The sequence below is a fragment of the Trachinotus anak genome, unplaced genomic scaffold (assembly GCF_046630095.1).
Source record: "Trachinotus anak isolate AG129_WGS33_773 ecotype Australia unplaced genomic scaffold, CSIRO_AGI_Tana_v1 ptg000032l, whole genome shotgun sequence".
In the NCBI taxonomy this organism is placed as follows: domain Eukaryota; kingdom Metazoa; phylum Chordata; class Actinopteri; order Carangiformes; family Carangidae; genus Trachinotus; species Trachinotus anak.
The window spans coordinates 4559988-4587838 of NW_027273883.1; the positions used below are offsets into that span (position 1 = coordinate 4559988).

The following is a 27851-nucleotide window of genomic DNA, read 5'->3' on the forward strand; positions in this document are numbered from 1 at the left end:
ATGAACTCCCCAGGCCACGGCTGCCCCCGGCCTCATGCAGGCTTCTTCTCCAATGCAGCTCCACATGCACGAGCAGTGCGCGCAGGTCGGGAGCGCGCATGGAGGCGGTCCGGGGCTGCCTCAGTTTTCTGTAATCGCTTTTCTGCTGCTACCTCCAGTTAAATAGCAAGGACACGGGAGCGAGCAGACGGCCGTGTGAGGATATACTTTTTTCGGTACCTTGGGATTACGACGCGGAATTGCAGCATCGACGGCCAGCCGCCAGGTAATGTCGACACACGCATTCAGCCGCGCCTCGTAGATACGCGAAAAGTGCGTAAATGTCCCGTGAAAAGTGTCGTTTTCCAGTGAAGAAGAAGAAGAAGAAGAAGAAGGAGGAGGAGGAGGAGGAGGAAAAGAGGAGGGGGGGGGGGGGTGGACGTGTGGGACGAGCCTCCCTTTGTGCCGAGGAAGGGTCAGTGCTCCTCAGCGGACAATGTGGACACTACAGAACCGCCGAGGATCCGCTCCTTCCCCGCCGCCGCTGCGCCGGCCCTGCTCGGCGACCGTCCTCCATCAGCCGCCGCCGCCGCCGTCGGCTGTTTTGGGACGAGCCCGGCAGAAACGCCTTCTTCTATGCGTATTTTCACTTGAGTTTAAAACACAGAGGCCTGTAACTGCTTTCCCCTTTCCTCCTTTTTAAATACCCCGCAGCGGTAACGCAGCGCACCCTACTTTCCGCCTCCTCCCCCGGCCTCGTCGCGCTATCTGGCTCCCAATAATGTTTATGATCGCTTTTGTAGGACGGCTACGATTCAGCCTCCCAGTCGACCCCTATTGTGTTTTTTTTTTGTGCCCACAAATGTTGACCCACCGGGCTTCACCTAGCAATTAAGTGGGGTCCTATAACACACAAACACCCCAGCTTGTCTCTGTTGTTATTTTGGGAGACTATAATATCTCCGCATCGACCCCTGGCACCTCCAGCGGCTGTGGAGCCGGGTACATTTCAGCCGCTGATGTCCCTATCATCACCATGAAACGCCCCCCCAGGGAAAGGGGGGCACTTCATTTCATTTTCATTAACTTCTTACCTTTCAGATCGCTGTTACCTGTCTGTTTAAAGTGCAGCATCTTTATTTCAGCGCTTTGTCTTTGTCGTCTTTGCAAAGGAGACTTGAATCTATGTTAAAATTAAAACCGGGGTGATGCTGGTCCTCACGGATGGTCTCCTCATTTTTGAATGTCTCCTTTGATCTGTCATGGATTATATGCGGATATTTGGACTGTTAAGAGCCATTTTATCTGTAACACTGACCCGTAACCATATCATCCCCTTTATTTCCATTTAAAGAAAAGGGAAAAGCATGGCACAGGTCAAACATAGGGTATGTAGTCTGTTTTATAAACGAAGGCCAAAGCCACTCATATAAAGTCCTCTTAACAATTAGCTTTTATTATACAACCTCTAGCAGCTCATTAGGTGAATGGTTTATTATATCCTTTTAAACAAGGGCCCTATACATATGTAATTGACAGTGATGATGGCTTTGACAGATATCTTTTCATCAGCTCACACTCTACACGTCCCTGCCCAGTTGTAACCCTCATCATCCACATCCAGTTTTAGTTTTATTAAATTAAACCCGTCTTACTGTGGCTTCCCTCAACTCTGCCTGTTTTGCAGACATGGCACAGACAAGCAGTGTGAGCTTATATCGTCTTTATTGCCCTGTGGAGTGGAAACCTTTCTTTGTCGTGCTCGCAGGCCGTGGTATGACATTACTTGCCGTTCACTTTTTCAGGGCCCACGATGTCCAGCGAAGTACAGAGACCGGACGACAGCCCCAGCACCAGCGGGGGAAGCTCAGATATTGAACAAAGGGAATCGGTACCACCTGAGCAGGAGCGAGAGCAAGCACAGCCCAAAAAGAAGGAGACCAAGATCTCGAGTAAAACTGCTGCTAAACTTTCAACTAGTGCCAAGAGGTAAAAAAAGCAACAAAAAAAAAAACTGAATCTGACTCTGGAGAGCGGCATTTGCACAGGGGTTGTTTGTTAAACTAAAGGCCTCTCCTCTTGTGCCCTGGAGGTGCGAAGTTATGTAAAAGGGCTATAGTCCCACACACATTGTCATTTCAAACATCCACACTATTCAGTGTGACACTAAACCCACAGGAAGGAGGTAACTCACACGGCTCGGCACTTGAGTGTCATTGCTGTGGTTTGAAAGAGATATTCCCATTCCAGCCTGTTTGTGTGAATGGATTTGTCTCATGCTCTGCAGCACTCTTCGTTCTCCTACACCGCCAACACCACCAACACTTACCTCCACCAGTCTCCGCACTTATTCCCAAAAAAAGACAGGCGATGACAGAATTATGCAACCAGTTGAGCAAAAGGTTGGCTGAGGCTGCCAAAGTCTTTTTATAACAGTGACTGATGTTATGAACATCTCCCTTTTGTATGTCAAGGCTCGACTTAAAAGCAGTCTCTTCGAGTCCCTTCAGCACAATGACTGTAACATGGAGAGGCTTTACTGTTGTCTGAAGTGCTGTGTTTTTGTGAATGTGAGTTTAGCGGCAGCATTTGCACTCAGTTGCCCCTCGCAGTGTGAGTCATCACTGTGCATGGTTATCTGCTGCAGATTATCAAAGCTGGCGTATTTATCCTAATGCTTGATGTTGCTCTTAATTTTGTTTGTTCAACACTGACAAGACACAACAAATGATACAATAGAATAACTTACTTTACATCATTTATATTGTATTTCATAATTTACACCTCTCATTGGTAGAAACAAACTCAAGTCAGGACATTTGCAAGCTGCAGTGTGTTTGCAGAAGGTTAATGCACTGAAGGTGCACACGTGGTTCAAGATGGATTGAAAGGAAAAATGATACTTCCTCACACTGGCTACATATGCTACAGAAATGCTTGTTTTATCAGCTTTTATCATCTGGAAATTTGCCTTTCCAAAGATCCATTTTAACTATACATTTTTTCTCTTCCAGGATTCAGAAAGAGCTTGCAGAAATAACACTAGACCCACCTCCAAACTGCAGGTAAGGAGGCGTTATCTCTTCATTGCATGTCTCTAATCACTCATGAGCCTGCATGTACAGATGCTCAGGCTGAAATGGATGCAGACAGCAGAAATGTGCTCCTTTCAAGATTCCTTGTCTCTTTAAAAAGGAAAGGCCGCGCTGTAATGCGCTCGCTTTTGTCTCTGCTCTCGTAATGATGTTGTTTGTCTTTTTTGTTTGATGAAGTGGTACTCTCAGGTGAATTAGAGCGAATGTAACCCTCTCTGACGTGGTTGTTGCTACATAATGTACGCTGCAACTGTAGCCTTTTAGATCACAGTGTGATGGTTGCACTGAAATGGTGGAAAAACGAGCGGTAGTGTGACTTTAAAACCTGTTTCGATTCTCGTGTGGTTCCCCCCCCCCCCGCTCTGCTGGGGATTTACCACAGACAATGGTTATTGTGTGCTACTGCCGCGGCTCTCAGCCCTTTGAGGAAGAGATACGGTCGCGAGCGAGTGGCAGACCACATGTGCATCAGTCTCTCTTGACATGACAAAGGGCATGCCTTTGGGATATGGCGCAAGAGCCAGCTTTTATTAACTTAAATAACACACAGTGACACTGTCATTGGTTATGGCTCTGTTTATTACAGCACGATAATTACTCTCTGAATTAGCACCCCAGTGCAAATTAAGACAGAAAATGGAAGCCGGTCTTTGCGAGATTGAGGACACTTGTGGGAGATGCTGATATTTTCTGACCATTTTGGATTGGCCATATTCAGTCTTGGGCACCTGCTTAAAATGATTAAGGAAAAGGGCTTTGTATGACTCATCTGGCGATTTGGAATTACTACACCCCAGACAGCCTTGTTTATTGCATGAATTAATCACCCCTGCTGGGTCTCATCAGAACCCCACCATCATTAACGATAAACATTGAGCTAACCTTTTCATTCCAGCTCACAGCCCAGTTTTGTTATTGTACTGGAGGCTAAAAGAGATGTTGTTTTCCTCGAGGACTCTAATCTATTTCAACCCCCCCCCCCCCCAAAAAAAAAAAAAAAAAACTAGGTTGGCTCACATGAAGGATTTAGCTGGAGGACACGAGTAAGTCATTTGAAAGTAAAATAATCGCTAGCGGAAATTTCACAGTCACCGTCTTAGTGGGGAACTAGTTGCCTGGGAAACAATTAAGCTCCTTCAAGATAATCCTTTTCTGTGTGTGTGTTCCCCTTTTCATACTCTAAAATGATATCAGAATCTAATAATGTGTTTTCTGTGATGCACCCAAACAGATTAGCTGTCTGCTTACAATGACAAGGGGTCGGGGGGGAGTGGGGGGGGGGGTGTTGTTCAGATGCATCAGCTACCACTATTTCTCATGCAAAAAAAAAGCACAATTTACATTCTCGCATGAATGAGCGCACACCGCGGAGCCAGTGTTGTCATTTGTATGCCACGCGCTCCCCGCTTCCGGCCAGGTTAGCCTGAAAGGTTATTCATTTCATTCCTGGCAACAAATGGAGTCACAGACTGCTGCCCCCCCCCCCCCCCTCCCTTTCAGGAGGCAGGCGGAGAGTTGTGTTAAAGAGATTCACTTCGGCACATTCAACAAACGTGGCGCTGGGAGGCCAGTTGATGTATCTCATCTCATCTGTCTCTTGGCTGAGGAGCCCCCTCAGACTCCCTCGCCACTTTGCTCCGGTCAGAGACAATTTGCCACCCTCATCATGTAGTTAAAATCTGCAGTCTCCTTCGGATCACCTACAGTCTCTTTCAGCATTTGAGCCGTCGTGGCTGCGGAGGGGTTCGTGCTGCGTTTCCCTCTGTAAAATGGAGATCTGTGCAAAGAGCCGGAATTTCCATTTAACGCCTTAAAGCGTTGAGGATCTAATTTAGCTAAACATCTGTGGCAGAAGGTGCCCACTTGATAAGTCTAATAAAACGCCCACGCCTTTTCTTGTAGCTTCCATCTAAGGTTACTGTGTTAACCCTCAGCTGCAGTGAAAAGCACAAACTGTTGTCACAATAACCCATCTGTGTAGATAAATCACTCACTCGCTTATGTTTTCTGTGACTGTGAAGAGTCTGGAATATTAAAGCTCAAGTAGTTTAAAAAAAAAATTAATTTCCATACAGTGCGAACAGACATACTTTAAGTGCTGTGTCACTACTTGGAAAACACAAGCAAGTATTTAAATTTGTCTCCGAGCTTTATCTCACTCCCAGCTTTGTGACAGCTCGCTTGTCACCCTGGCAGTTGTCATACATTAAACCAACAGGAACATGTTGAAGCCCAAGAGGATTTGACATGGCAATTATTCTCACTGTCACACACTTCAGGTATATTGTGCAGGCACCTTGTGCTTTTACACCTATTGATGCAAATGAAGCAGCTTTTGGAGGGAGTGACGTTTTCCTGCCTGCAATTTGCACAAATATTGCAATGATTTTACTGGGAATAAAACATTTCTTAGATACACTAATGGGAGAAACATGACAGGCTTATGACTATTTCTGAATTCCTCAACCCTTTAAGATTCTAGTTGCTGTTGTCATCATCTCAAAGTGTTGTGCTGCGCCATAGACAGTAACAGGGTGAGTCACACACACAGGGTGTTTCAGTTTTGATAAGAAAGTCTTTTTTTGAGTTGAGAACCAAAACTGTAGCCTAGTATTTAGAAAGATCACCTGTTTTTTGCTCATTGTGCTGAATTTTGTTTATGTATGGAGAAGCTTTAGACTGAATTCCTGGTGTTATGGCAGCAGCTTCCAGTGATTTTTCATTATTGGCTAATTGTCTGATTATTTTCTCAATTAATCCATCAATCAATAAGTGCAAGAAATGTTTCAAAGTAGTGAAAATAGTTGCACTCACAACATGTCAGTGGCTGCTGTGTCTGTCTTCAGTGAGCTTATTTTGTTTCACTAACAGTCCAAAACCTTAAGAAACTGGTTCTCAAAGTGGGGCCCAGGGACCACTGTGTGTCCTTGAGAGCGTTCCTGTGGGTCCCCAGCAAAAAGGGACATTATTTGTTTTCACTATAACTCCATCCATAAGTAACTAATGGCACAACACACCCTCTGTAATAAAACATCTTAAAGCAAAAATCTCATTGGAACGGGGTTCCTGGGATAAAATCATATCAAAACGGGGCCCGTGGTCTAATTTGTGTCAGCTCAGGGGTCCTTGATGTAAGATGCCTTCAGATATTCGGTTTAGTGTCATACATGACAAAGAAAAACAGCAAATCATCACTTTTGGGAAGCTGCTACAGGAAAATGTTTTGCTTAAAAAGAAATGACTCAAACAATGGTTGAATTATTATCGCTGCAGCCGTACAACTAATGCACATTTTCATTAAATGCTGATGAGTTTCTTAATTCATAAATTAATTGTTTTGTAAAATGTCAGAAAAAAGTTTATTTGTCTGATCAGTCCAAACCCAAAAGATGTTCCATTTACAATGATATAAAACATAGAAAAGCAGAGAATGGTCACAATTATAGAAGCTGGAACCAGTTCATTTCTGACAAGTTTGTTAGATTAAGTGAGTTAAGTGATTATGAAAATACTTGCAGATTAATTTTTTTTCTGCTCTACCTGACATTACCACACGTTTGTCTGTCCAAGACCAAAGGGACGATATGGTAATTCGTAAAATTAAATAATCACCCTGCTGTATTCCACGGTTCCATCCTAATCACATCCCATCTTTCTGACATCTTCCTCCCCTGCTCACCCTGATGTGCTTCTGTCGTAGAAATACTCCTCTCTGCTTCTCTCTTTTATATTTCCTTACTCATTATACTTCCTCGCTGCTGAATCACAGGGATTGTTTTAGCTGTGTTTGTTATTGTGGTGCCGTGGCTGTGACTGTTGTCACTTGTTACTATTCCTTCCTTGTGATGTTGATCCACCAAGGCCAATATATCAAGCAGAAATACAAACAAAGACACCTTGACGTTGTTAAAATAACAGCTACGCCTTTGTCTTCCTCTCACAGATGGACAAACAAAAACACAACATCGACAATGGAGTGAGAGCAAAACAATGTTCAGCTGCCTAAAACATAATAGTAAATGTCAGGTTTTGGTGTCAGCCCATCTGAATCCAAAGAGAAGCAGCTATTGTTCAGTGATGTTCAGCAGTCACAGCAGAATTATCTATCGCAAAAGAAGAGGCAGAGATACCAATTTGTCCTCCTGAGGCGGCTCAAATAGATTAAATGCAATGCAGCCGCAGCCCGTGGTGCATTTTGAGTAACAAGTTCACCCCCTTCCTCTGTCAGGTTGTCACAAGTCATTCCGGGAAAGTAAGAAACCACTAACTGCAGTGGAGGTAGATAAGACAGAGGAAGACTTGGTACAGCAAAAGAGTAATTTGCCAAACTTAATCACAGAACAGCTCCTGAAGTGCTTCAACACTTCAACATGTATAAATACACAGACTTCTATATCTGTATACAGTGAGTTGTTATTGTTGCTCACCCTGTTAAGCTTTCCATTCTCATCCAGCACAAAGCAGTTTCTGTATCTGTGGCAGTTTTACCACTAGAAATGTTAAGTTAGTTTTGTAGCAATTGGGTCTTTATGCGAGGCAGGAGTAAATAAAAGCAGCTTCTCAATTCTAGGCAGCAACAAGTGATTTCTGCTGGCTGAAATGACAGCTGTCAGCAGCAGCTTTAATCTCTGTTTGTTCTATTGTTGAAAAAAAAGTTGTCTCCAGCTGACTTTTTAATGTTTCCAGCTGACTCTATTTAAAACAAGAACCCTGTACAAGTGTTATAAATGTGCTCTTGATTGATGACTAATGGCTACACACATGATATTGTGCTAAAAGATGAGCTAGTTTCAGCCACAGTCCTCACCAGATAATAATCTGAGAAGATGAAATGGAAATAAGGTTCTACTGTTCTAATTATGATAAGGAGAAATATAAAATATCTTACGTCCTATCAAAAAAGGTTTTCTAATATTTGATGGATCTCTTTGTCATAGGTGAAATGACAAAGTATGAAGTATATATTTTGGATTCTGATATTTTGTTGCTCAGACAAAGCAAGACATTTGGAGATCTCACCATGGGCTGAAGGACATTATAACAGGCATTTTCACTATTGTCTGACATATTATTAGACAAAAAGGTTAATAATTGATAGATTAATCAAAGATGAAAATAGCCCTGAGTTGCACACAGTGTCAAATGTCAATCCTCTTTTAGTAGAGCTGTGTTACATGGCCGGCCTTTGGAACAAATGGCCTTCTTTGGTCCCTGGATTTTCCCAGTGTGATGTCATTACCCCCATGATGCCCAAAACAGAGCTGTCACTCCCCCGATGATATCATGCAAGCTGTAGGGAAACGGTCTTTTCACGAGACATACACAGCTGGTCACTCCATCACATGCTCGCTGGCTCCAAGCCTTGACATGAATATGTATCTCCATCATCGTCATCCAAGAATCCTGACCCCTAATTCTCTTCTCGCTGATGGGATCATCTTCATGTCTGTGATGGCTGCATATTAGTTTTGTACCCTGCCCCAGGGGGATTATGTGCAAGTGACACACCCAGCATCATTTTTCACAGTGTTACCATTAAGCACAGCAGGGGGTGGGGGGTAGGGGGGTTATCAATATTCATGAGGGGGCGTGGGGACAGGGCTGCAGGAGAGGAAGGGATGAGCTGTAGGAAAACCTCCCGGGTATTTGAATTGATGACGGGCACCTTCAGTGGATTATCGTGGGTTAGGATCTTCAGGATGTCAGGTCAGTTTGAAGCAAGTAAAACAACGACAGCTACATTTGACCTTGGATGACTCAGCCCTAATCGATCTCTTGCTCCATAATCACCGCTTTTATAAATATTGATGAATTATAGGCACCCGTCTGTGTCTTATGCTGGCATGATCCTGACCTTTCAGAGAAAGTCCTGTTCATTGACTGCACAGTCTGAGAACCTTCACAGCCACCACTTCAGAATCAGAATCGCTTTGCTCACTGAGCAGAATAAATAAAAAGGTGTCCTCTTGGTAAAGTTGGTGCTAAAGCATATCAAGTATTTACAGGGTCAGAGACTAATGAGGGGGTTTTGGCAAAATTGACCTTTTAAAGTTGATGAATTGCGTCTCAAATGAAGAATTAGGGACCAAATACTACTTTTTTTTATAAAGAATTTACCTCAGTCACATTTATTCTTGTTAGTTTTCATAAATATGGAAGCAAAAAAGGCTTCATTAATTTACATATCAGTCTTGTTTTGTCTAACAGTCAAAAACCCAAAGACATTAATTTAACAATAATATGAAACTCACAGTGGAGAGGCTGAAACCAGAGAACTGTTGACATTTTCACTCTTTAAATTATTGAAACATTTGAATAAAAACATTGTTGCCATTTAATTTTCTGTTTATTAGCTAACTGATTAATTTTTATTATTGCAGCTCAATATTGAAAATTTAAGCTCAAATGTTCACGTTTGAACATTGTATATGTTATTATATTGGACATTTTCAGTCTTTCTTTGCTTCCATAAAATTGGAAATTGAACAAGTGACAGGAGGACTGGTTGAAGACGTTAGAGAGAGGGAGGGGGGAAACAGGACCAGGTTACATCTCAGTACTTCCAACAATATATTTGCCAACATGTACTGTAAATGTATATGTACATTAAGGATAAATAAACATGCTCTCAAATGGCCCATAAGCCGGGGAGAAATGAGCTATCTGGAGACACAGTCTTACCTACAGGTAAATAAAGATGTCTCCGCCTGGTACTAGAGCAGAAGGATGTTACAGCATACAGATGGACGGTGCCAGATTGGGTTGTGCTGATTTGTTATGGCCACCGTTCTCCTAGTGCACCTATGAAACATCCACTGAAAATAATTTTCTTCCCGAGCGAACCAGTCTGCCCTCATCATTTTTCTCCTCACAAAGTTTTTAGTGGCAAAGAAATAAATTTGCCCCTATAGAACAACTCGAACATATGCTTTCCTTCCGACGCCGGCCCGACTTTAATTTATCCTTAATGTTTTCCACTGCGGCAGTTGTTTGACAGAGAACACGGCCTGCCTTGATTCATGTGTGTCATTGAATTCTCAATGTCCTCATTTGTGAGGTAGTTTTCTGGCAAACATTTGTCCACAGTGTTATTAATGGGCTTGTGGGGAAGCCGAGCATGAAGCACAGCGTGTGGACATTTTGTGGTGGCGTGTTGCCTTCACGGCGCCTGTTCCACGGAAGCAGTTTAAGGTCATCGAGAACGACTGGTTGATAATGTGAGGCTGACAGGAACGTGAACAGAGGAATCTTTTGGCGAGCAAACAAATACAGTAACTCACAAGTAAACAATTGCTCTGAGATCCCATTACCCTCGTGACTGCAATCTCAAAATCCTAATGGATTTCCCTCTGAAGTCACAAATCACACTGTGGCTCCTGCCAAGAACATTTAGAGTGTCTTAATGACATATTTGCGGTGGGGAGGATGAAATGTTAACACTCTTAACATTCTGTTGAATGGTGAAACGAATAACAGCCCTAATGAATAACCTTCTCTCTCTGCTGATTTGTTTAACATGCAGTCTAAAAATCTTGTTACATTCGTCTACCTGCAAAAACCTCAGGACTAATATGGTGTCATGGGAATAGACCACCAAGAGTATCAGGCTCCACAGCAGACACTGCAGCTCTGCTTGTTCTGATCGCTGACCTTTTGTTAATAAGTCCAATCCCTCGGCCACAGGGCCAAATGGCTGCCCACAGTGCCTTTGTGGACGGAGCAGGGAGGCTGAGGACACAGTCTCTAATTATGGTTGAATACACTTTTGGCGCAGGGCTGTGAGATTAAAAATATTAACATCCCACTCTTGACTAATTTAGTTCATAAATTGCACGAGGCTGCAGTTTAGTCTCGGGGGCAAATCTGTTTTTTAGGCAGTTTCCTTTCCTGAAGCAGTGTCCCTGTGAGTCCCTGCCCTGCAAAGCTGAATTACATGTCAGCACAAATTCTAACTTGTTTTATTCCAGCAAAGCAAATGTTTATAATTACCCCTCGACAGACACTCGCACACATTTTTTTTTTTTTTTTACTGTCTTGTTGCAGAAAAGGTTTAGAAAAAGCTGCTGCACGCTGCCACATCAACTGTGATTAATATGTAGGACAATATGTTCTTCAAACGCTTTTATTTTGTGAAACTTTGGTTTGTGGGTCATGAGGTCCCTGTTTGCAGAACCAAAGCTGTTTTTTATTTCACCATTAGTTGTTGTGTCATCCTTCACCCTGGATGCACAGCAATGCTTTGTTGGCTTAGTGATATTTTTTATGACTCAGGATGTTGTGCTGTTTCCTTTATGCAGTGAATGTGTGTTATGGTAATGATATATGCTCTGCATTATTCATTCTTAGCCCGAGGCAAATGTTTGCACTGCATCAGACTCCTGCATGCTGCAGCTCAGATGCGGAGGACAAGAAAAATGCTTACTGCACCAAAACCTCTGCTGTACCTCCAGAAGAAGCTCGCTCAATTAGAAAGGAAGCCCCCCACCCCCACCCCGCTTTATTTACAGCTTTGTTAACACAACTTTAAACCCCAAACGTCCCGAGTGAAAGGCCAAGTTTGCAAACCTCTAGACTTCCTCAGCTCAATACTGACTGCTGTTTGGATTGATAGAGCCCAGCGTGCAAGGTTGCCTTCCTGTGAGAATAAAATTGTGTTATTCCCTTTCGACTCGGAAAGCATGCAGCCACCTACTCAACCATTTCCCCTTGCTGCTGGATAAACCGTCCGGTCAGTAATTGCAGTATTCATTGTACAGATGAACAATAAAAGGCTTGATTAAAAAACAAACCATGTCATTTGAGACAATAAAGACAAGAGAACAGAGAAAGGAGGTGTCACCTCGCCTGTTGAGCTGCACAGTAATTGGTCTTGGAGCTCTTTCATGGTCGGGGGGAAAGAAGATTGCTTCATTAAAGTTCCTCTTCTGATAACCGCGGCAGCCACACTGATAGAAAAGACGATCTTAACTGAATGACGGTGTCATTAGAAAAAAAGAAAAGAAGAGCACCTGTGGGGAATGGACTGGAATGGCAAATAATGCAGATAATGGCTTTATTTGTGCTTTGTGGTATTCACAAGCTCCAAAACGTACTGCTTCACATTCAATTATGGGTTTGCTTTCCTGTTTTATTTATCAGCCCCTTGGTGCAGCTTTTGGCTCAGATGAGTATTTACCTGTTTCTGTAAACAGCTCACTGTGTGACAGGAACGCACCGGTTTTGTGTTTGGTGCTACTGTTGAAATGTTTCCTCCATGAACAGCGAACTTTTTATGTTTGTATTAAAGGGATATTCTACCCATTTGATATTTTAAGTGTAACCTGATCTTTTGAGTATTAAAGACTTGAAAGGTGGCTGTAAAAAAACAAAAGTGTGTAGTTTCTACTTTCATGGAGCACACCAGCTGTGGTCAGCTTGGATTCATGCTGGTTAAAATGGATTCCTGACCAGTTTTCATGATGGCAAAGTAAAATTCATAGAAACCTTTCATACGCCTGCTGCAGCCACTGGATGGACTTGGAATATATTACTCTCAGTCTCTTGCAAACATGTTTTTTACCCAGAATTACTAGATATACTGGTCACAGCTAGTGACAGCATTCTTTGAAGTTGTTTGTCAGTGGCACCAAATTCAGCCTAAACATCCTTTTTGTGAAGCAGAAGCAGCTGCAAGAGGTGAGGAAAGCATTTCTTTGAAAGGGAGCAAATGTTTCCTGACAGTTTTCTGAGAAAAGAGATCGAACAACAACATTTTACATCATTTTTACTTTGTGGTTTCCTTGAAATTTCACAGATTTCTCAACACCAGGAAAACTCACACGGCCGTGAGTTGCATGATTGATTTTACATAACTGAACTACAAATAATGATTTCAAAAATGAACATCCTCCGCATATTCTTTTAATCTCGGACGATGAAGCCCACTCTGAAGTGGCTGTTGCCAGGCTGTTTTTAGCGCTTAGGACAGCCTGGCACGGACATAGCAAGTTAAAGGGAGGCACAACTGGTCTTTGAAGCCTCAGCAGTGCACTCTCTGGAGCCGTTTCTTTGACAGTGCCTTTTTAAGGACACAAGACTGTTTGTTCCTGCTGGTTCCCCTGCAACTGTGGTTTTGACTTGTATTCTTTAATAGCGGTCACTTACAATGTTTCCTTTGATGCAGGAATTTACGTTTTTTTTCTGGCCTGTCATTTCAATTTGCTCTGGAGTGTCCCCAAATTAATGGATACCCAAAATCGTCTAACAAATTTCTCTTTTAATATAATTAGAGTTGATGAGTTCTACCTTATGAATTCACAGGGCCTACCTCTTGACTTCATCTCTCTCATCAACTTAACCTGAACCCTGATTGTCTGTGGGAATTAGCTCAAGGTGACATCAGCTGTGAGATAGGTTAGTGATTTTGTGCAGATTAGCCCAGCTGTCATGGTGCAAAATAAAGGTTATCTTTTGGCATTGGCACCAATCTGCAGTTTGTTCTGCCTATGAAATAAGGCAATGTAGATGATTAAATGGGTAAGGGACACCCTGGTCTCACATACTGCACTGTATCATGGGAAGGAAAGGTCATTCAATATATATGGAAATCATTACTGCTGTGTGTGATTATGAGGCACAGCTTGGATAGTTTTCAGGAAGTGAGAATGAAAGGTAAAAATGACGAAGTAGGTCTGCGGCACAGTGTCCTCTTTATATTCCACGAAGAAACTGTTTTCTCAATCCTCCTACTCTGAAACGCATCTCAGCGGAGTCTCTGGGTTTCACAGTGTCCAGCCTTTCTCAGCCGTGTGTGCAGTGATGAGGTTTTTGTTGGAGGTGAAGGCCTCAACAAGGTCAGCGTGAGACGCAATCACTCGCTCCCTCACAGGTACCTCCAACGTGACTGAATCGCGCTGACAGTTCAAGCAGGTGTAGGTGCTACACTGAGTGAGGTGTTCAAGAATAGCAAAACTGCAGGAGCAAGAACAAAGCTTAAAGAAAGACACAGTGTGAATCTGTGCTTATACACTGTTTTGGTGCTGTGTTGTGGAGGAAGCAGCCCAGCTGTCAAAGAGGGCTCCTACATGAGGGTAATGTCTGAGGACAGGGCAGCGGCAAGATTCTCACGGACACCCGCACACTAATGTATCCCAGACCCCTGAAACAAATGACCCAAATACTCACTGAATCAAGACATTTGGCTGACGTTGCACTGCAGATGTAGTGTTACTTACACAGAGGTTGTTATTATTGCAGCCTACAACAAAGCCCATAAGCAGCACTGTTACACCAGCTAACGTCATGTGTTTGTGCAGGGGAGATCAGTCTGCTTGAACAGAGGACTCCTTTTTTCTGAGGAGATAGAAAAAGACAGGAGTGACATGTAATATTTATCCGGCTGTCGGTCTCAGTTTTAGTGCTGGGTGTTAGATCATTGTAGGTTTGTTCTTCTGAAGGCCTTCATTGACTTCAGTAATACTGGTTTTTAGAGAATTAAGGCGTTTGTAGCCATGCATGACGAGATAGAGCCTCGACGTATGAAGAAATTAGCCTGTTGGTTTAAACTTGCATTTGCAAAAGTGTACATTTATTATTACCCAATAATTAATAAATTGAATTTGTCAGCTGCAGTGCATAATATTCTGCAAAGCTATTAACCAGGGTCGAGGAATCACGAGCCATTAAATCCCGACATTAACGGTGCTTTAATTAAGGCACGGTTAATGGGATCTCATTGCAAACATTCATACTGCAGATGACTTTATGTCGCTCAACTCGAGCCTCTTGCGACGGGCCACACCACTCACCTCTCCCAAAAATTAATGGCCAAGTGAGAGACTGTTTGAACCTGAATGAGCTGGCCCTCAACCAGCTGCAACAAAGCACCACAGGAACGCCCAAGCCAGCGGGGGGAGGAGGTCTCCAAGCAACAGCCAGTGGTGGCATGCACATTCAGCTATTGACTTAGCCTTTATCTGCAGCCCTTGTGCGGTTGTCAGATCCCCTACAGCAATCTCTCCGCTGAGCGAGGACCTCTGCCATGCCTGCTCATCTCTATCTTTCCCCCATGTCTAAGTTATTATCGCTGCCACAAACTCATCAGCGTCAAAGGAAGTGAGCATCTGCTTCTGCTGGAGATGTTTGGAAATGGAAAAGCCGGCTCTTTTTCACCGTGGTGTCAGCGAAGCTTTTCAACACTGTGACGATAATGGAAGTGTTACCTTGGGGTGTGTGTAGCACATAAAATGTACGAAATGTAAGCGTAGGCTTCACAGAGGGAAGATTACCTTGAGCAAGGAAAATAAGCTGTCTATATGACTCTGTCAACAGTAGGAAATAATCAAGAGTGGTCAGGTTCAGTTATCAGCCACAGATGAATAGATTTACAGTATCTATCAATCAATCAGTGAGGCTCACACTGCCTAATTACAAGCCAAAAAAGGACTTGTAATCAAAAGCCACATAGACTCACAAGTAAAGGCGGGTTGTGCGCAAAATGAATGAGTTTGTCCGACGTGTCATCTGACCACATCTGACGGCAAAAGTGTTTATGGCTCCTCTGAACAGCCTCGTTCAAAGACGGAGTGAAAAGCCTGCTGTCAAAGAGAGAGATAATTATTCAAATATGGGGATAACGATGCACACTTCCTCGAAGGCATGTTCTGCTCGATTGTAGGTGCGAAAAATGACAGAAGTATTTCTGTGAAAAAAAAGAATTGAAAAGGGAGAGAAATTTAGCCACTACCTATTTTCTCATCTCCACATACTCTTAGCCAGCTGCTGCCTGCAGTGCCCGCGTGATTGTCAGATTCAAGCAAACTGAGGCCTTAAGGCAGGCATTCAGACAAAGAACAGCCAGGCATTGAAACAACGCAGAGGGCTGCATCGGTTGGGGCCCAGTTGCTTCAGACACTGGTGAGACATGAAATACAAGCAGTAAATTTGAAGTCTTACTAGACACCGAAATGCTGCACAGCAGTTTATTATACAACTCTGGAAAGTTGCCACAGCTGCAACTATTTCATCTTTAGACACAACTGATGCTGCAGAGTCAATCGAAATACAATCGAAATCACAGTATGCAATATTAAGTGCAATATTCAATTTGCAGGAGCTGCAAAAAAATCACAGGAGCTGCAATTTATTTTTTGATAAAGGTAAAATGTGTCACAATATTATTGTGCATTGTTTGCACCATAGCCATTGTGGTGCTATAAAGATGCCCTGTCCTATAAATCATATTCTCCAGAAGGAAGGGAACATGCTTGTTTGGTACAAGACCCAAAAAAATCACATCAAAATCATTTTCCTTTTTTTTTCAGTGCTAATGAAATGCAAAAACAATCATTCCAACTGAAATCGTGACTCATATTGTAATCATTATATCTGCCTAAATAATCACAATGTGATTTTTGCTGCATATTGTGCAGCCCCAGCCACAACCATCGTGAGGTAGACGGTGTGTGTTTGTATGCATACGATTGGCCCTGGACCGTCCTGCTGGATGATGTGTTCCATTGTGCTGAAAGTTGAGCCAGGTTTAACGTCTATTGCCGGGCAACCCTGCAGTTTCTTTTGCCTGTGCACTCCTGTGCGCCCCCCCCCCCCCCCCCCCCCCCCCCAACCCCACTGGCCTCAGTATAAATGACTGAGAGGACTGCATTTTTTTCTTGCACAGCTTAAGTCGTTCTGACTGTTGGGAAGTCTTTGTTTTATGTTCTGTTTATGCAGATATTGGTATAATAAATAAATGAAAAGTGGTGACATAAGGGCATCTATACTTTGGTCTGTGATTGATTGTTTTTCATCTGCAGAGGGACAATAAGTACTGAAGCCACAAATGGACAAATTTAGCAGTCAGTTAAAGAATCCCAACCTACTATTTGTCAGTCAGTGTAGGTGGAGTAGGTGATTTAATGGACAGAGCTTTGGCATCTTGTCAGAACCCATCCACTTTCTGTGAAGTCCTGATGGAAATACTGAAATCATCTGCTCTAATTCAACTTATGTCAAATAACACAGCAGACGAATGTGGGAACAGCTGAATATGAGCAGCAGTTCATAATGTGGTTTGCCCTCACTTTATATTGTTATGACAGGCTTTCCAAGTGCAAGCTGCCGGCTATCAGATGTCAACATCTGTCTATGTGTGCTTACAAATCCGTGCACGCCAAAACAAACAAAGACAATGTCGTTAATGCGCCATAATATGAATGAAAAAAACATAATAATATGTTTATGTGAACATGCTCTTTAACACCTTGTCTGGCCTCTGTGTCCCTTGTACGAACACTGTCAGTGTGTATGTGGGAAGTGACCACTGCAGCACCACTTACATGGCCTGTATGTGTCTCCTTCCTGTGTCCAGAATTGTCCCTCTGTGAGCTTTTGTTATTTTATTTTCACTTTCACAAAAAAAATATATCCCAGATTGTCTTTGTGCCTGAAACAACAGAAGTTCAGATTGACATGTATTCTGAATTAATTCCCCAGAGAAGAAGTAATCATAATTAGCTAATTAAAGAAGGCTTAAGAGAAGGGCAGTTTGAAAGAGTGGCAAAGTAGATTAGTGGAAATTTGCATGTGTTGACTCTGAAGAAGGAAGGAAATATCTAATGTCTAAATTCTATTTATGGAGAGTGATCTATTGTCAAGGGCATGCCTGGAACCAGATGTTACTTTTGAACAGCTTGTTGTTTGAGGCTATCACACGGCCGCTTTAAGGAACTCTGTCTCAGACTATTGGTTTATCTCTAAGTAAAAGTGACCAGTGATATCACAGCCTTGAGTGAAAGCAAACCCTGTGCGATGGCACTTCACATGCACACATTTGTAAGCGCATGTGCCAGCAGCTAAGGGTTGGCGACGTTAAACACAATCCCTGGTAATTACTTGAAATCGAAGGGATTGTTCATTGTCCCGAGCTTTGTGATCTGGACATTGTCCTGGTCTCTTCCTGGCTCCGTGCCAACTCAGGGTCTTACCACAAACAACAGTGGGGGGAGGGGACCCTTAATATGGAAATGGCATTAATTACTGAGCCTATACAACAGATGTGACCTTCAGTCTCCACTCAGCGTAAATACCCATCTCATGAAAACAACTGGCTGGAATATGAAATCATATTTGCACTCTCTTGATACAGAAGCTCTTATAAAGCAGTAACGTGCTCACACTGATCCACTGGTGTTTGTCAGTATGTCAGAAATGCTTCAGCATCTCAACCCTAACTAGCAGGTAATCTAATCTTCTCATCAATAATTTGAAAGATAATCTAAATCCTTCTAAAATAGCCTCGGACTAAAAACCCTCAAACCTCCACAGCTTCAGCATTTCCCAAATCTCTACCATTAACTTGTCAGAAGGCAGCATTTACCGCCTCAGCTGCTCTTTCCCCCAGATCTCTGTCAGCCCACTGGCAGTTTGAACACGGGGCTGTCGATTTCAGTGTGCTGTGGTGATTAACATATTAACAAGTCTTTGGTTTTGTTTCAATTTTCTAGTGCCGGCCCCAAAGGAGACAACATCTACGAGTGGAGGTCGACCATCCTGGGACCCCCGGGCTCTGTGTATGAGGGAGGCGTCTTCTTCCTGGACATCGCCTTCACGCCAGACTACCCCTTCAAACCCCCCAAGGTCAGCAGCAGCCAGTAGATACTACTGTTAAAATATTTGTTTGCTTGTATAGCTGACCGAGTATTGACTTTCCTCACAGGATCTGGCAAGCCTGGAAAATTGTGGGGAACATATGTGGGTCATTTAACGATCTGGAAAAGACTAAAACTAAGATTGGCCTGTTGTGATACTCACACAGTATAGACACACATTTTCACACACACAGTAATCCCTCTCATAGCTATGGCTCTGGCTCTTGAGCTGCTAAAGGCTGCACTGAATTTACTGAATTTTAGTTGCAAATGTGTCTGTCTGGTGTTCTGATGCTGCGACAGCTTTCTGGAGCTATTTCACTGAAAATAGATTCAGCCAAAAATAAAGCAGATGTGAGTCTAACTAAAGCAGTGAAATTGAGGCCGGAGAACCAAAACAATGAGCTGAAAGTTGCTAAAGTGCAGTTTCCTGAGTCTATTTTAGTTTGCTTGTGGGTTCACACACCTGTTCACAAACCATGCAAGTTTTGGTCCAGGTGTGATCTCTCCCTGTTTATCCTCCCAACGCACAAAAAAGCTGTAATATAAGTTAGAAAAGGGCACACAGGCATAAAAACAAACCTTTATTTTATTTATTCCATGTTTCATTGTGGCTACTTCTTAATTTAAAACAATAATTAAATAAAATAAATTATTTTAATAGAATTTAGCTTTTTTTTTTTTTGTTGCCATGCTGTTTTGTTGTGGCCCATTAGCACATGTTTAGTGGCCCAGCACTGGTACACAGCCCAGGGGTTGGAAGCCTCCACTGTGCAGGATAAGCAGGTAAAGGAAATGAATTAATGCATGGACAGATGACTGATTTAATGTGAGACAAATGAAGAATCAGTGATAGTAATGAGATCACAGAATCAGTGCTGCAGCAGCTGCTCTACAGCTTGGTTTGCACATTTCTTCACTTTTGTTCTGTGAAGAACTGTTGTGATTTGAGCTTGATATCTGGGTCGTGCTGAATCCTGACCTGTTTAATGCTCAGCTTGTGAAGGAGCCCTTTTCTTGTTTTATGTGGTGTGTTGTCTGCAGAGTACTTTAGAGATGTTGAGTGGATGTCATTATTGAACATGCAGACTGTCAGAGCCAATCTCCCTTTAGTTTGCAGCGCACCCGATTACCCCTTCACTTAGCCTTCATTTTCTCTCCCCTCTCTCTCTCTCTCTCTCTCTGTCTCTGTTATGCACACCCCTCCCAATGCTCGCTCGCCCTCTTCTCTCCCTCTTTCTCGCTCTTTGTGCTGTGTAACCACCAGCTCTGTGTTTGACAGCAGACTCAAACAAATCCACAGGCCACGGCCCAGCTTTCTGTAGCTAGAGGGGCTCGAGTGTTTCCGCCCCCTTCAATACCTCCTACCCCTCCGACACACTGTGATCTGCAGCCAACCCCCCCTGCACACACACACGCACGCATGCACACACACACACACACACACACACACACACACCAAACACTTGGGCCTGTAGCTGCTATACACTCCCTCACTATAGAAACGCTCCAGTGAAGCTCAGTTGCTGAATGCACTCAGACCTCAGGCTTGGGAATTTTGGATCCAGAACCCGTCCCGCTTTTAAAATCTCTAAAAAGAGAAACAAAAGCCCCCTCACTCGGTCTGACAAGTTCGCCAGGTGGATGTGTTTCTGTTTCTGAACCAGGGCCAGAAGAAGAGCTCTGCGTCTGCAGAGGGTGGTGGTGGCAAGGGGGGCTGGTTATTTATAACATCCTGCCCTGTGTGATTTTTTTTTTTTTTTTTTTGGAAATGCCAAGGCTCATTAGAGGTTTCCTCTGGAGGGTCAGGGTCAGGAGGGCCAGATGTTGATGATTGCAGCAGCAGGGTGAAGAGAGGTGTCAAGTATCAGTACCAAACCGATGTCAGGCTCAAATCCAAGCTGAGACAGACTACATAAACAGCCCACTGGCAGGACGGTGATTGCTTGTGGAGAGTGGTTAACGAGAACACAAACCCAGGTAACTTTAGAGCGTAGATGTTACAGGTCCCCTTTTGAGGCCGTGTTGTTAAACGAGGCGGTTTACTGTGACAAGTAGAGGAATTAATTTTCACTTGGGTGCTAGAGCCCAATATTCAAAGTGACAACAAAACTGTTATTGTGGTTGTGCTTTGGCTTCTCATCATGCTGCCCTCTGTTGGTTAGTCTGACTCAGGAAAGCATCTTAAGAAATGTTATAGGAGTTGTTATCCTTTGACTGGATGGAGTAAATGCTGTCTTAAATTCATCAAAAAGCCAGAAAAAAACCCCCAAATAACATAATTCACTGACTGCAATGAAATACCAACCTTTTCGAGGTATTTTTGTAGCTGCAGTGACAAGTGGTGTTAAATGTCTCTCAGTGGAGCAATGAAGCGGACGCACTGTACAGGCACTGATGCTGATACCTCAGTGTTAATGTGAATAAAGGAGAAATAGGAGGTGAAAGGCCCACGGCAGCTTTTAACTGTCCTGCATGTCTCACATGTTATCACAGGCTTCTCACAGACCTGGCAGACTCTACAGCAAATTGTCTTTCTGTAAAGGCTTAAATCTCATCTCCTGGAGTCATCACAGTTTCTCCTGTTCATATTTCTCATCTCACCTACTGCCAACACGCTCTTATCTGAGGTTTTAACAAAACTCTGTCTTTTCTCCCTTTTTCTGTGGTCATAAAAATGTAACAGGAGTATTGGATTAAACCCATAAATTTCTGACCGTTTAACTCATTTCTATTAGCTGAATCAAATAAAGCTTTTTCCATTATTCTGTTTATTCTAAGTTTACTCTGAAAAAGACCATCAGCAAATGGCCAAAAATCTAACTTCACAAGTCACTTTTAAAAGGTCACGTTCATCAGACAAATTGGAGGCCATTATGGTAAAACCAGTGGTAGTTTACCTGACGAAGTGGAAGAGTACCAGCTGAGGCCAAACCTCTGTTGCTGCTCTTTCAAATGCTTTAAAATACACCTTCCTCCTTGTGAAACTGTCATTAATCTAGTATGGGCCACGTAGTCATGATATAAGCTAGAGCTGAAATAATTAGTCAAACAACTGAAATTAATTAACCATTTTGAGTATCAGTCATTTGTTTAAGTCCTTTTTATTTCATTAATTCAGAAAATCGAAGAATAATCGTTGAATAAAAATAATGATTAGTTGTAGCCCTCGTGTCGAGAGCAGATGAGTTACTGAATTTAAAATATCATTTCCTTACTTTATGAGATGCTGATGGAAAATCTCTAATAACCATCTCTCATCCCAAAAAAAAAAACAGTGGCCAGTGATGGAGGCTGGTGGTTGTTGAGATCGACAACAATATTTAAATGTGACTATTAGGCCTCCAGTATGTAATTAGGATTTTTTTAGGGCTGCAGCTCAGCTGTCGCTGGCACGGAGGCTTTATGTCGTTAATTTGCCCGTATGTACGTACGTCCACCCCATTCTTGTGAACTCGGTATCTCAGGAACACCTTCAGGGAATTTCTTCTGATTTGATACAAACACTCACTTGAACTCAAGGACAACCTGATTACATTTTGAAGGTCAAAGGTCAACGCCATCGTGACCTTACATTCTTGTGAAAGCGATATATCAGGAACATCCAGGAGGAATTTTATTACATCTGGCACACACAGTCACATGTACTCAAGGATAAACTGATCAGAATTGGGTGTCCAAAGGTCAAAGGTCACTGTGCCCACAAAACATGCTTTTGGCCAGAAGTCAGGAATTCATACACAAAATTTCACACAAATGTTTTGTATCCAAAAGGTCAAAGGTCATTGATTGTTTGGACTATAAAATGTCAGAAGAAAAAAAGTGGGATTATTTCATTTTGCTTAAAAAAGCAAGTAGAACAACTTGTCATCAATCATTTGTGTCGCAGATTAATTTTCTGTTGGTTTACAAATACATTAACTGACTAATTGTTTCAGCTATAAAGACAATCACTTTTAATGACATTAAACTCAGTGATTATATCTTGTATCTTTTGATTTGTGTAATCAGTAGGAGTTAGCAACGACTGCACAACAGGAAGATATTTCTGCTGATAAAATATATTTTAAAATCAACAATTATCAATTTTGATTTTTCATTTTGGTTTTGATTCATGGTTTGGTCTATAAATTGGCAGTTAATAATTTCCCAGAGACAAACATTGACTTTCTTGGGGGACTAAGAAAAGCATCAGATCCTGATATATGAGAAGCTGGATTAAGCATGAATATGAATGAAATTTTTGCTTAAGAGATGACGTTCAATTATCTTGATAGTTGTCAGTTGTTTTTCTGTCAATGGATTGATGAACTAATTGTTGCAGCTCCAATTTCAACAGCAGTGTCTCTGCCTGTGTGTTTGTTGGAGAAACAATCTTAGAAAATGGGAAGCTGACTGACATTGATAATGCAATGACCCACACCCCTTCACAGTGTCATACAATTTAAGGCAGTGTTTCAGAAATAGAGTGAAACAATGTTTTCACTTCCTCAAATTACACTCATGGCACAATCACATTATCTGTAAAGTTGCTCTCCCATTGAAAGACAGTCAAGCAAATGTGGTCCATTTAAAGCCGGTTGACAACATCTCAGGCCACATTCTTGACTGAAAAGGTCGTCAGCTTCAGGGTCTAACCAGCCAAAGATCAAATGGTTTGAGCTTTTGACTGCAACAATTTCGTGGTCGTTTTTTACTAAACTGTGGCATCAAAGCTGGAGTTGCCTTTGATGAAGGAGGTTTGGTTTGTGCTGGGATTGTTTTTTTTTAACGGTTATTTTGTGTAATCAACATTTCAACAGTTCAACATTTTGGGAAAACACTTATTCCCTTTATTACAAAAAGTTAGATGAGAAGATGAAAACTGTTGTCATATTTGTGCATTAAATATTAAGATGGAGCCAAACAGCAGTTAGCTTAGCTTAGAATAAAGACTGGAAGCTGGGGAGAAACCCTAACCTGGCTTTCTCTAAAGTAAAAAAAACAAAACATGTTTACCAGCTCCACAGCAGCTCACTAATTTTCACATTATGTCTTATTTGTCATCTGTGTAAAAACCCAGAACATAAAAAAGACAAGTTGTGGCTTTACAGGTCAGGCTCAATTAATAAGTTGCCTCTGGACAGCGCTATGCTAACTATTCCTTTAACATAACACCTATACAAAACATCTTTATCATAAAATGAACACATTTTTTTATTACATTTGTTATTATGAATAAATAACACTGCTCATTTATAGAGCTGTAGCAACAGGCTGAATGACAGACAATTTATTTTGATAACCAATAAATCTAAAATTAAATCCAATAAATCTTGCTTCTCAGTTGTGCTGCATTTTCTGTCTGATGTGATAATATACTAAATATCTTTGGACTGATATTTGAATATGTCTCCTTGGGCTCCAGGATATGTTGATGAATGTTTTCCATTTTTTTCTGACATTTCATAAACCGAACACTTAACTGATTAATCCAGGAGATGACCGTTAGTTGAAGACCCACACATCTACCTACCTGAGATTTGTTCTCACCACCGCTGTCAGTGTCAGAAATAACCTTAAATTTTCTTGCGTTCAGCTTTTAAGAGAATTTTGTGTCTATTCCTAAACTGCCTCGCTTTTGTGTCTGCAGGTAACATTTCGTACGAGGATCTATCACTGCAACATCAACAGTCAGGGGGTGATCTGCCTGGACATCCTGAAGGACAACTGGAGCCCCGCCCTCACCATCTCCAAGGTGCTGCTGTCCATCTGCTCCCTGCTCACAGACTGTAACCCAGGTAAGAACAACACCTTGATAAGGTAGATAGGTGCTGGGCTGACTACACAGTGAGTGAGTGAGTGAGAGCAGTGGCTCTGTGATACAGATCAAACTGCCTTTTCTTTTCTCTGCTTTGAATGAAATGTTTATTTTTACTCAAGGCCAAATCTCAAGTTGACACGCCGTCCAAATTTTCCAGACTATTAACAATGTATTAAGTAAGCCATGACCAATTCAAACTGCCATTGTTTCCCACAGCCGCCGAACGCTGACAGATCTCTGGCACAGTCGGTGGCTTCAAGTTATAAATAATAAAACCACAATTTCACAGCAGAGAAGAGCAAGAGACCCACAGTGAGGGTTAAATGAAAAAAAAATGTACGAGGGTGTTAAAACAACAATACGAATGTGTCATTTACTTTGTCGGCTTAAGAACAAATTGTCAGGCATCGCTCCTTCATGAAGCAGTGTGAATAGTGGAGGAGAGTGAGTCGGTGTAAAAACCAAGAAAACTCAAGACCTGGCAGGTGAATTATTGGATCAGTGGTCCACCTTTTTGTGCTGTCTCAATTTTAGCAATTTTATATTCAATATGATATATATGAGCATAATGGAAGTCGGCCAAGTACAGAGAATTCACCTGTGACAGTTTTACAGTCATTTTAAACGTTTATTCAACTCCTCTCCCTCACATGCATACAGTCTCTGCTGCTCCTCGGGGGATTTCTTCGCTTCTAATATGATAAACTGGTCAGTGGTAGAGCTGAATCTGAGACCATGTAATCAAGTCTTCTGAGGGTCACCATAATAAAATGAAAACTACATCTGTCCCCCAGGCAAAACTGTTTTAAAGTGTGGAACACAGAGTCAATCAGCCAGAGTGAATGTGGTAAATGGCTTAATAATGTTAAATGAAATGGTTGGTGTGGATGGAAAATGTGAGAAATCACTTGTCAGTTTTAAATCTGGTGTAATACATATAAAAACTGCTATTAAAATATGCTTACATTTGCAAATGATAATTCTGTGGGTGACAGCTGTCAACTGTCAAAAGAAAACCGTGAGAGGAAAATACACAAACCTAAAACATTTGTCCAAATACTGAGCTGCAGATTTACTAAGAGTGTAAATCCTGATTGTGTCTGCATTGTGATTTCGAGATACAAATCAGTTAAGCAGGAGTTACTTGCTGTACAGAAGTCTGGGTCACATTACATTTCCGGTAAATTAATATTTAATCCATCTCCCATTCTTTTCTAGTGGAGATTAAATGACAGATGAATTCAAGTGTGCATTTCCTGTTCCTGTGTGATGTCCAGCTTGCTCCAGCAGATTCACAGAGCAGATGTGTTTGACCAAAGGCAACACACTGCACTGTTTGGAAAGAAAGGAGTTATCATTCTAACATGTTTAAAACTATATTTAGTACATTATCACACTGCCAGACCACGCCACCCTCACACTCATGTCTTCTGATTGCTCTGATCAGTGTTTATTTATTTCCCACACCAGAAACAGGACATCAAGTCCTTGTTTTGTGCTGAGTGTGGGGACATTTCTTGGAATGGGAATGTAATGTGACAAAGCAGGCTGTACAGATCAGATCAGATCACAGCAGCCACACCACCTCCAGAATGTGGTCTGGCTAATCTGTATGCATTCCGACCATAGCGTGTTTACTTACACCTACATTAACATGTGTTTTCCTCATACGGATCCAGTCTCCAGATACAGGTAGCGTGTTAATTAGCAGAGTAAATGGGGTCTTAGTGTAATCTCAACATCTACTCAGATGCCAGCTGTTAAAACAGCCATTCAGGACCTGGCATTAACACCATCAGTCCCAGCAGAACGCCGCTGCCCTGCCCACTGTTTGATTGAGGGCTTGTACATGAGCTGATTGGAGCATCTTGCTGTCAGTCTTAAGAGTAAAAAAGGTCATGGCTGAGCAATAAGACACATTTATCAAGCAGCTTTCACAAATGTGTATAAGTAACTTTTTTTTTTAAATCCCTGCAGGTATTAAAGTTCAGTGGTCTGTTATTCTGCAAGAACATATAGAATTATCCATTTCTAAAATGTTGTTTTAAATCTCCAGAAATAATTGAGATGGGAAACAAACAACAATCTAATATATTTGTAAGTTTATTGTAGGTAATGATGAAATGAAAGTGGCTGAAATAAAACAAAAACCTGCTGTGAGACAGTCTGCTGTTCGGAGACATGGAGATCCAAAACCAGATTTATACTTGTTTCTTTGCACTGCCAAAAAAGTGCACTTTTATCTAATAATCTTGCCAAAATGATGACAAACATTGCCTCTTGGCACCTTCCATAAGATCCATTTTTGTGATATGACACGTCGTCCGTCGCACAATCGTTTACATAAAATGTTGTGGACGCTGTGTCGCTGCAAACTGTCTCACCAGTGTGTTACAGTAGATCCAGGCTTTGTGATTCTACTCAACAACAGCTCACACATTCTCTCTCTCTCTCTGTGCCTTTCAGCCGACCCTCTGGTGGGAAGCATCGCCACACAGTACCTGACCAACAGAACAGAGCATGACAGAATAGCCAAACAATGGACGAAGAGATACGCCACATAGACTCCCTGCCATGAACCACCCCCCTCCTTTTACCTCCTCCCTCACCCTTCACTGTACCTCTCTCTACCTCTCTCTCACCCTTAGTCTGTCAAAGCACACTCACTAAGTGCAACGGTATACCTGCCCTACTATCACCCTCCTCCTCTTCCTCTCCCCCAACATTTTATCTACCTTTTCTGTGTATAAAAAAAAAAAAGAAAAAAAAAAAGAAAGAGAAAGACAAAAGAAATCGAACGACAACAAAAAAAGAAAAATAATGTCCTCTGTTCCTTGTTGACTTGAAAGCTTCTTTTTTATACAAAGAGTAGATTGGGATTTTTATTTTCCAATATCTGAATGTTGGAAGTATTGTATTGGAGAAAAAACACAGAATATTATAATTATCATACACATTGTCCTCCAGCTATACAGTATGTACCCTCATTTTCTTAGTGGCACCTGGAACAAACATGCAGAATATATGCTTTTACTTTGTTTTCCTTGTTTGTTTGTTTTGTTTTTTTGTTTTTTTGTATTTGTCATCAATATGTTATCTGCATGGAACAGGAAGGTTTGCATCAATGGATCCTTCATGCTTTTTAACTTTCTCTGATTTTGTTTGTACTGTATGTATTTTTTCTAAGGCTTTTGAGGCAGACCACAAAAGTATAGGTCTGCCCGTGACAGAGGCAGGACTTGTATATTTACTGGCTACCCGCCACCTCTGCAATTGCAGAGTGGTTTGTTGTGCACTTGTATTACTGAAGCACCCAATAAAACACACTGTGGTTGGCTTGTGAGAAAA

The 27851-nt window shown here is 42.0% G+C and overlaps 1 protein-coding gene across 2 annotated transcripts; it reads left to right on the forward strand.

The window, feature by feature from the left end:
- Positions 1–96: 96 nt before the first annotated feature.
- LOC139613057 (ubiquitin-conjugating enzyme E2 E2) lies at positions 97–27851 on the forward strand. Of its 2 annotated transcripts, none has more exons than XM_071469368.1 (6): positions 97–265; positions 1785–1968; positions 2994–3044; positions 18557–18689; positions 24333–24480; positions 26970–27851. In XM_071469368.1, the coding sequence occupies exons 2-6, from the start codon at positions 1793–1795 to the stop codon at positions 27065–27067; spliced, it is 606 nt and encodes a 201-aa protein (XP_071325469.1). In that variant the 5' UTR covers positions 97–265; positions 1785–1792; the 3' UTR covers positions 27068–27851. The 2 variants fall into 2 exon arrangements, with proteins under 2 accessions (XP_071325469.1, XP_071325470.1); XM_071469369.1 differs by lacking the exon at positions 97–265 and adding an exon at positions 293–312.

Bases quoted from the DNA above. Each gene is read 5' to 3' on its own strand.
- LOC139613057 (XM_071469368.1), top strand. From the start codon at position 1,793: ATGTCCAGCGAAGTACAGAGACCGGACGACAGCCCCAGCACCAGCGGG. The intron at 1,969-2,993 runs GTAAAAAAAGCA...TTTCTCTTCCAG, and splicing joins CTTTCAACTAGTGCCAAGAG to GATTCAGAAAGAGCTTGCAG. The intron at 24,481-26,969 runs GTAAGAACAACA...TGTGCCTTTCAG, and splicing joins GCTCACAGACTGTAACCCAG to CCGACCCTCTGGTGGGAAGC.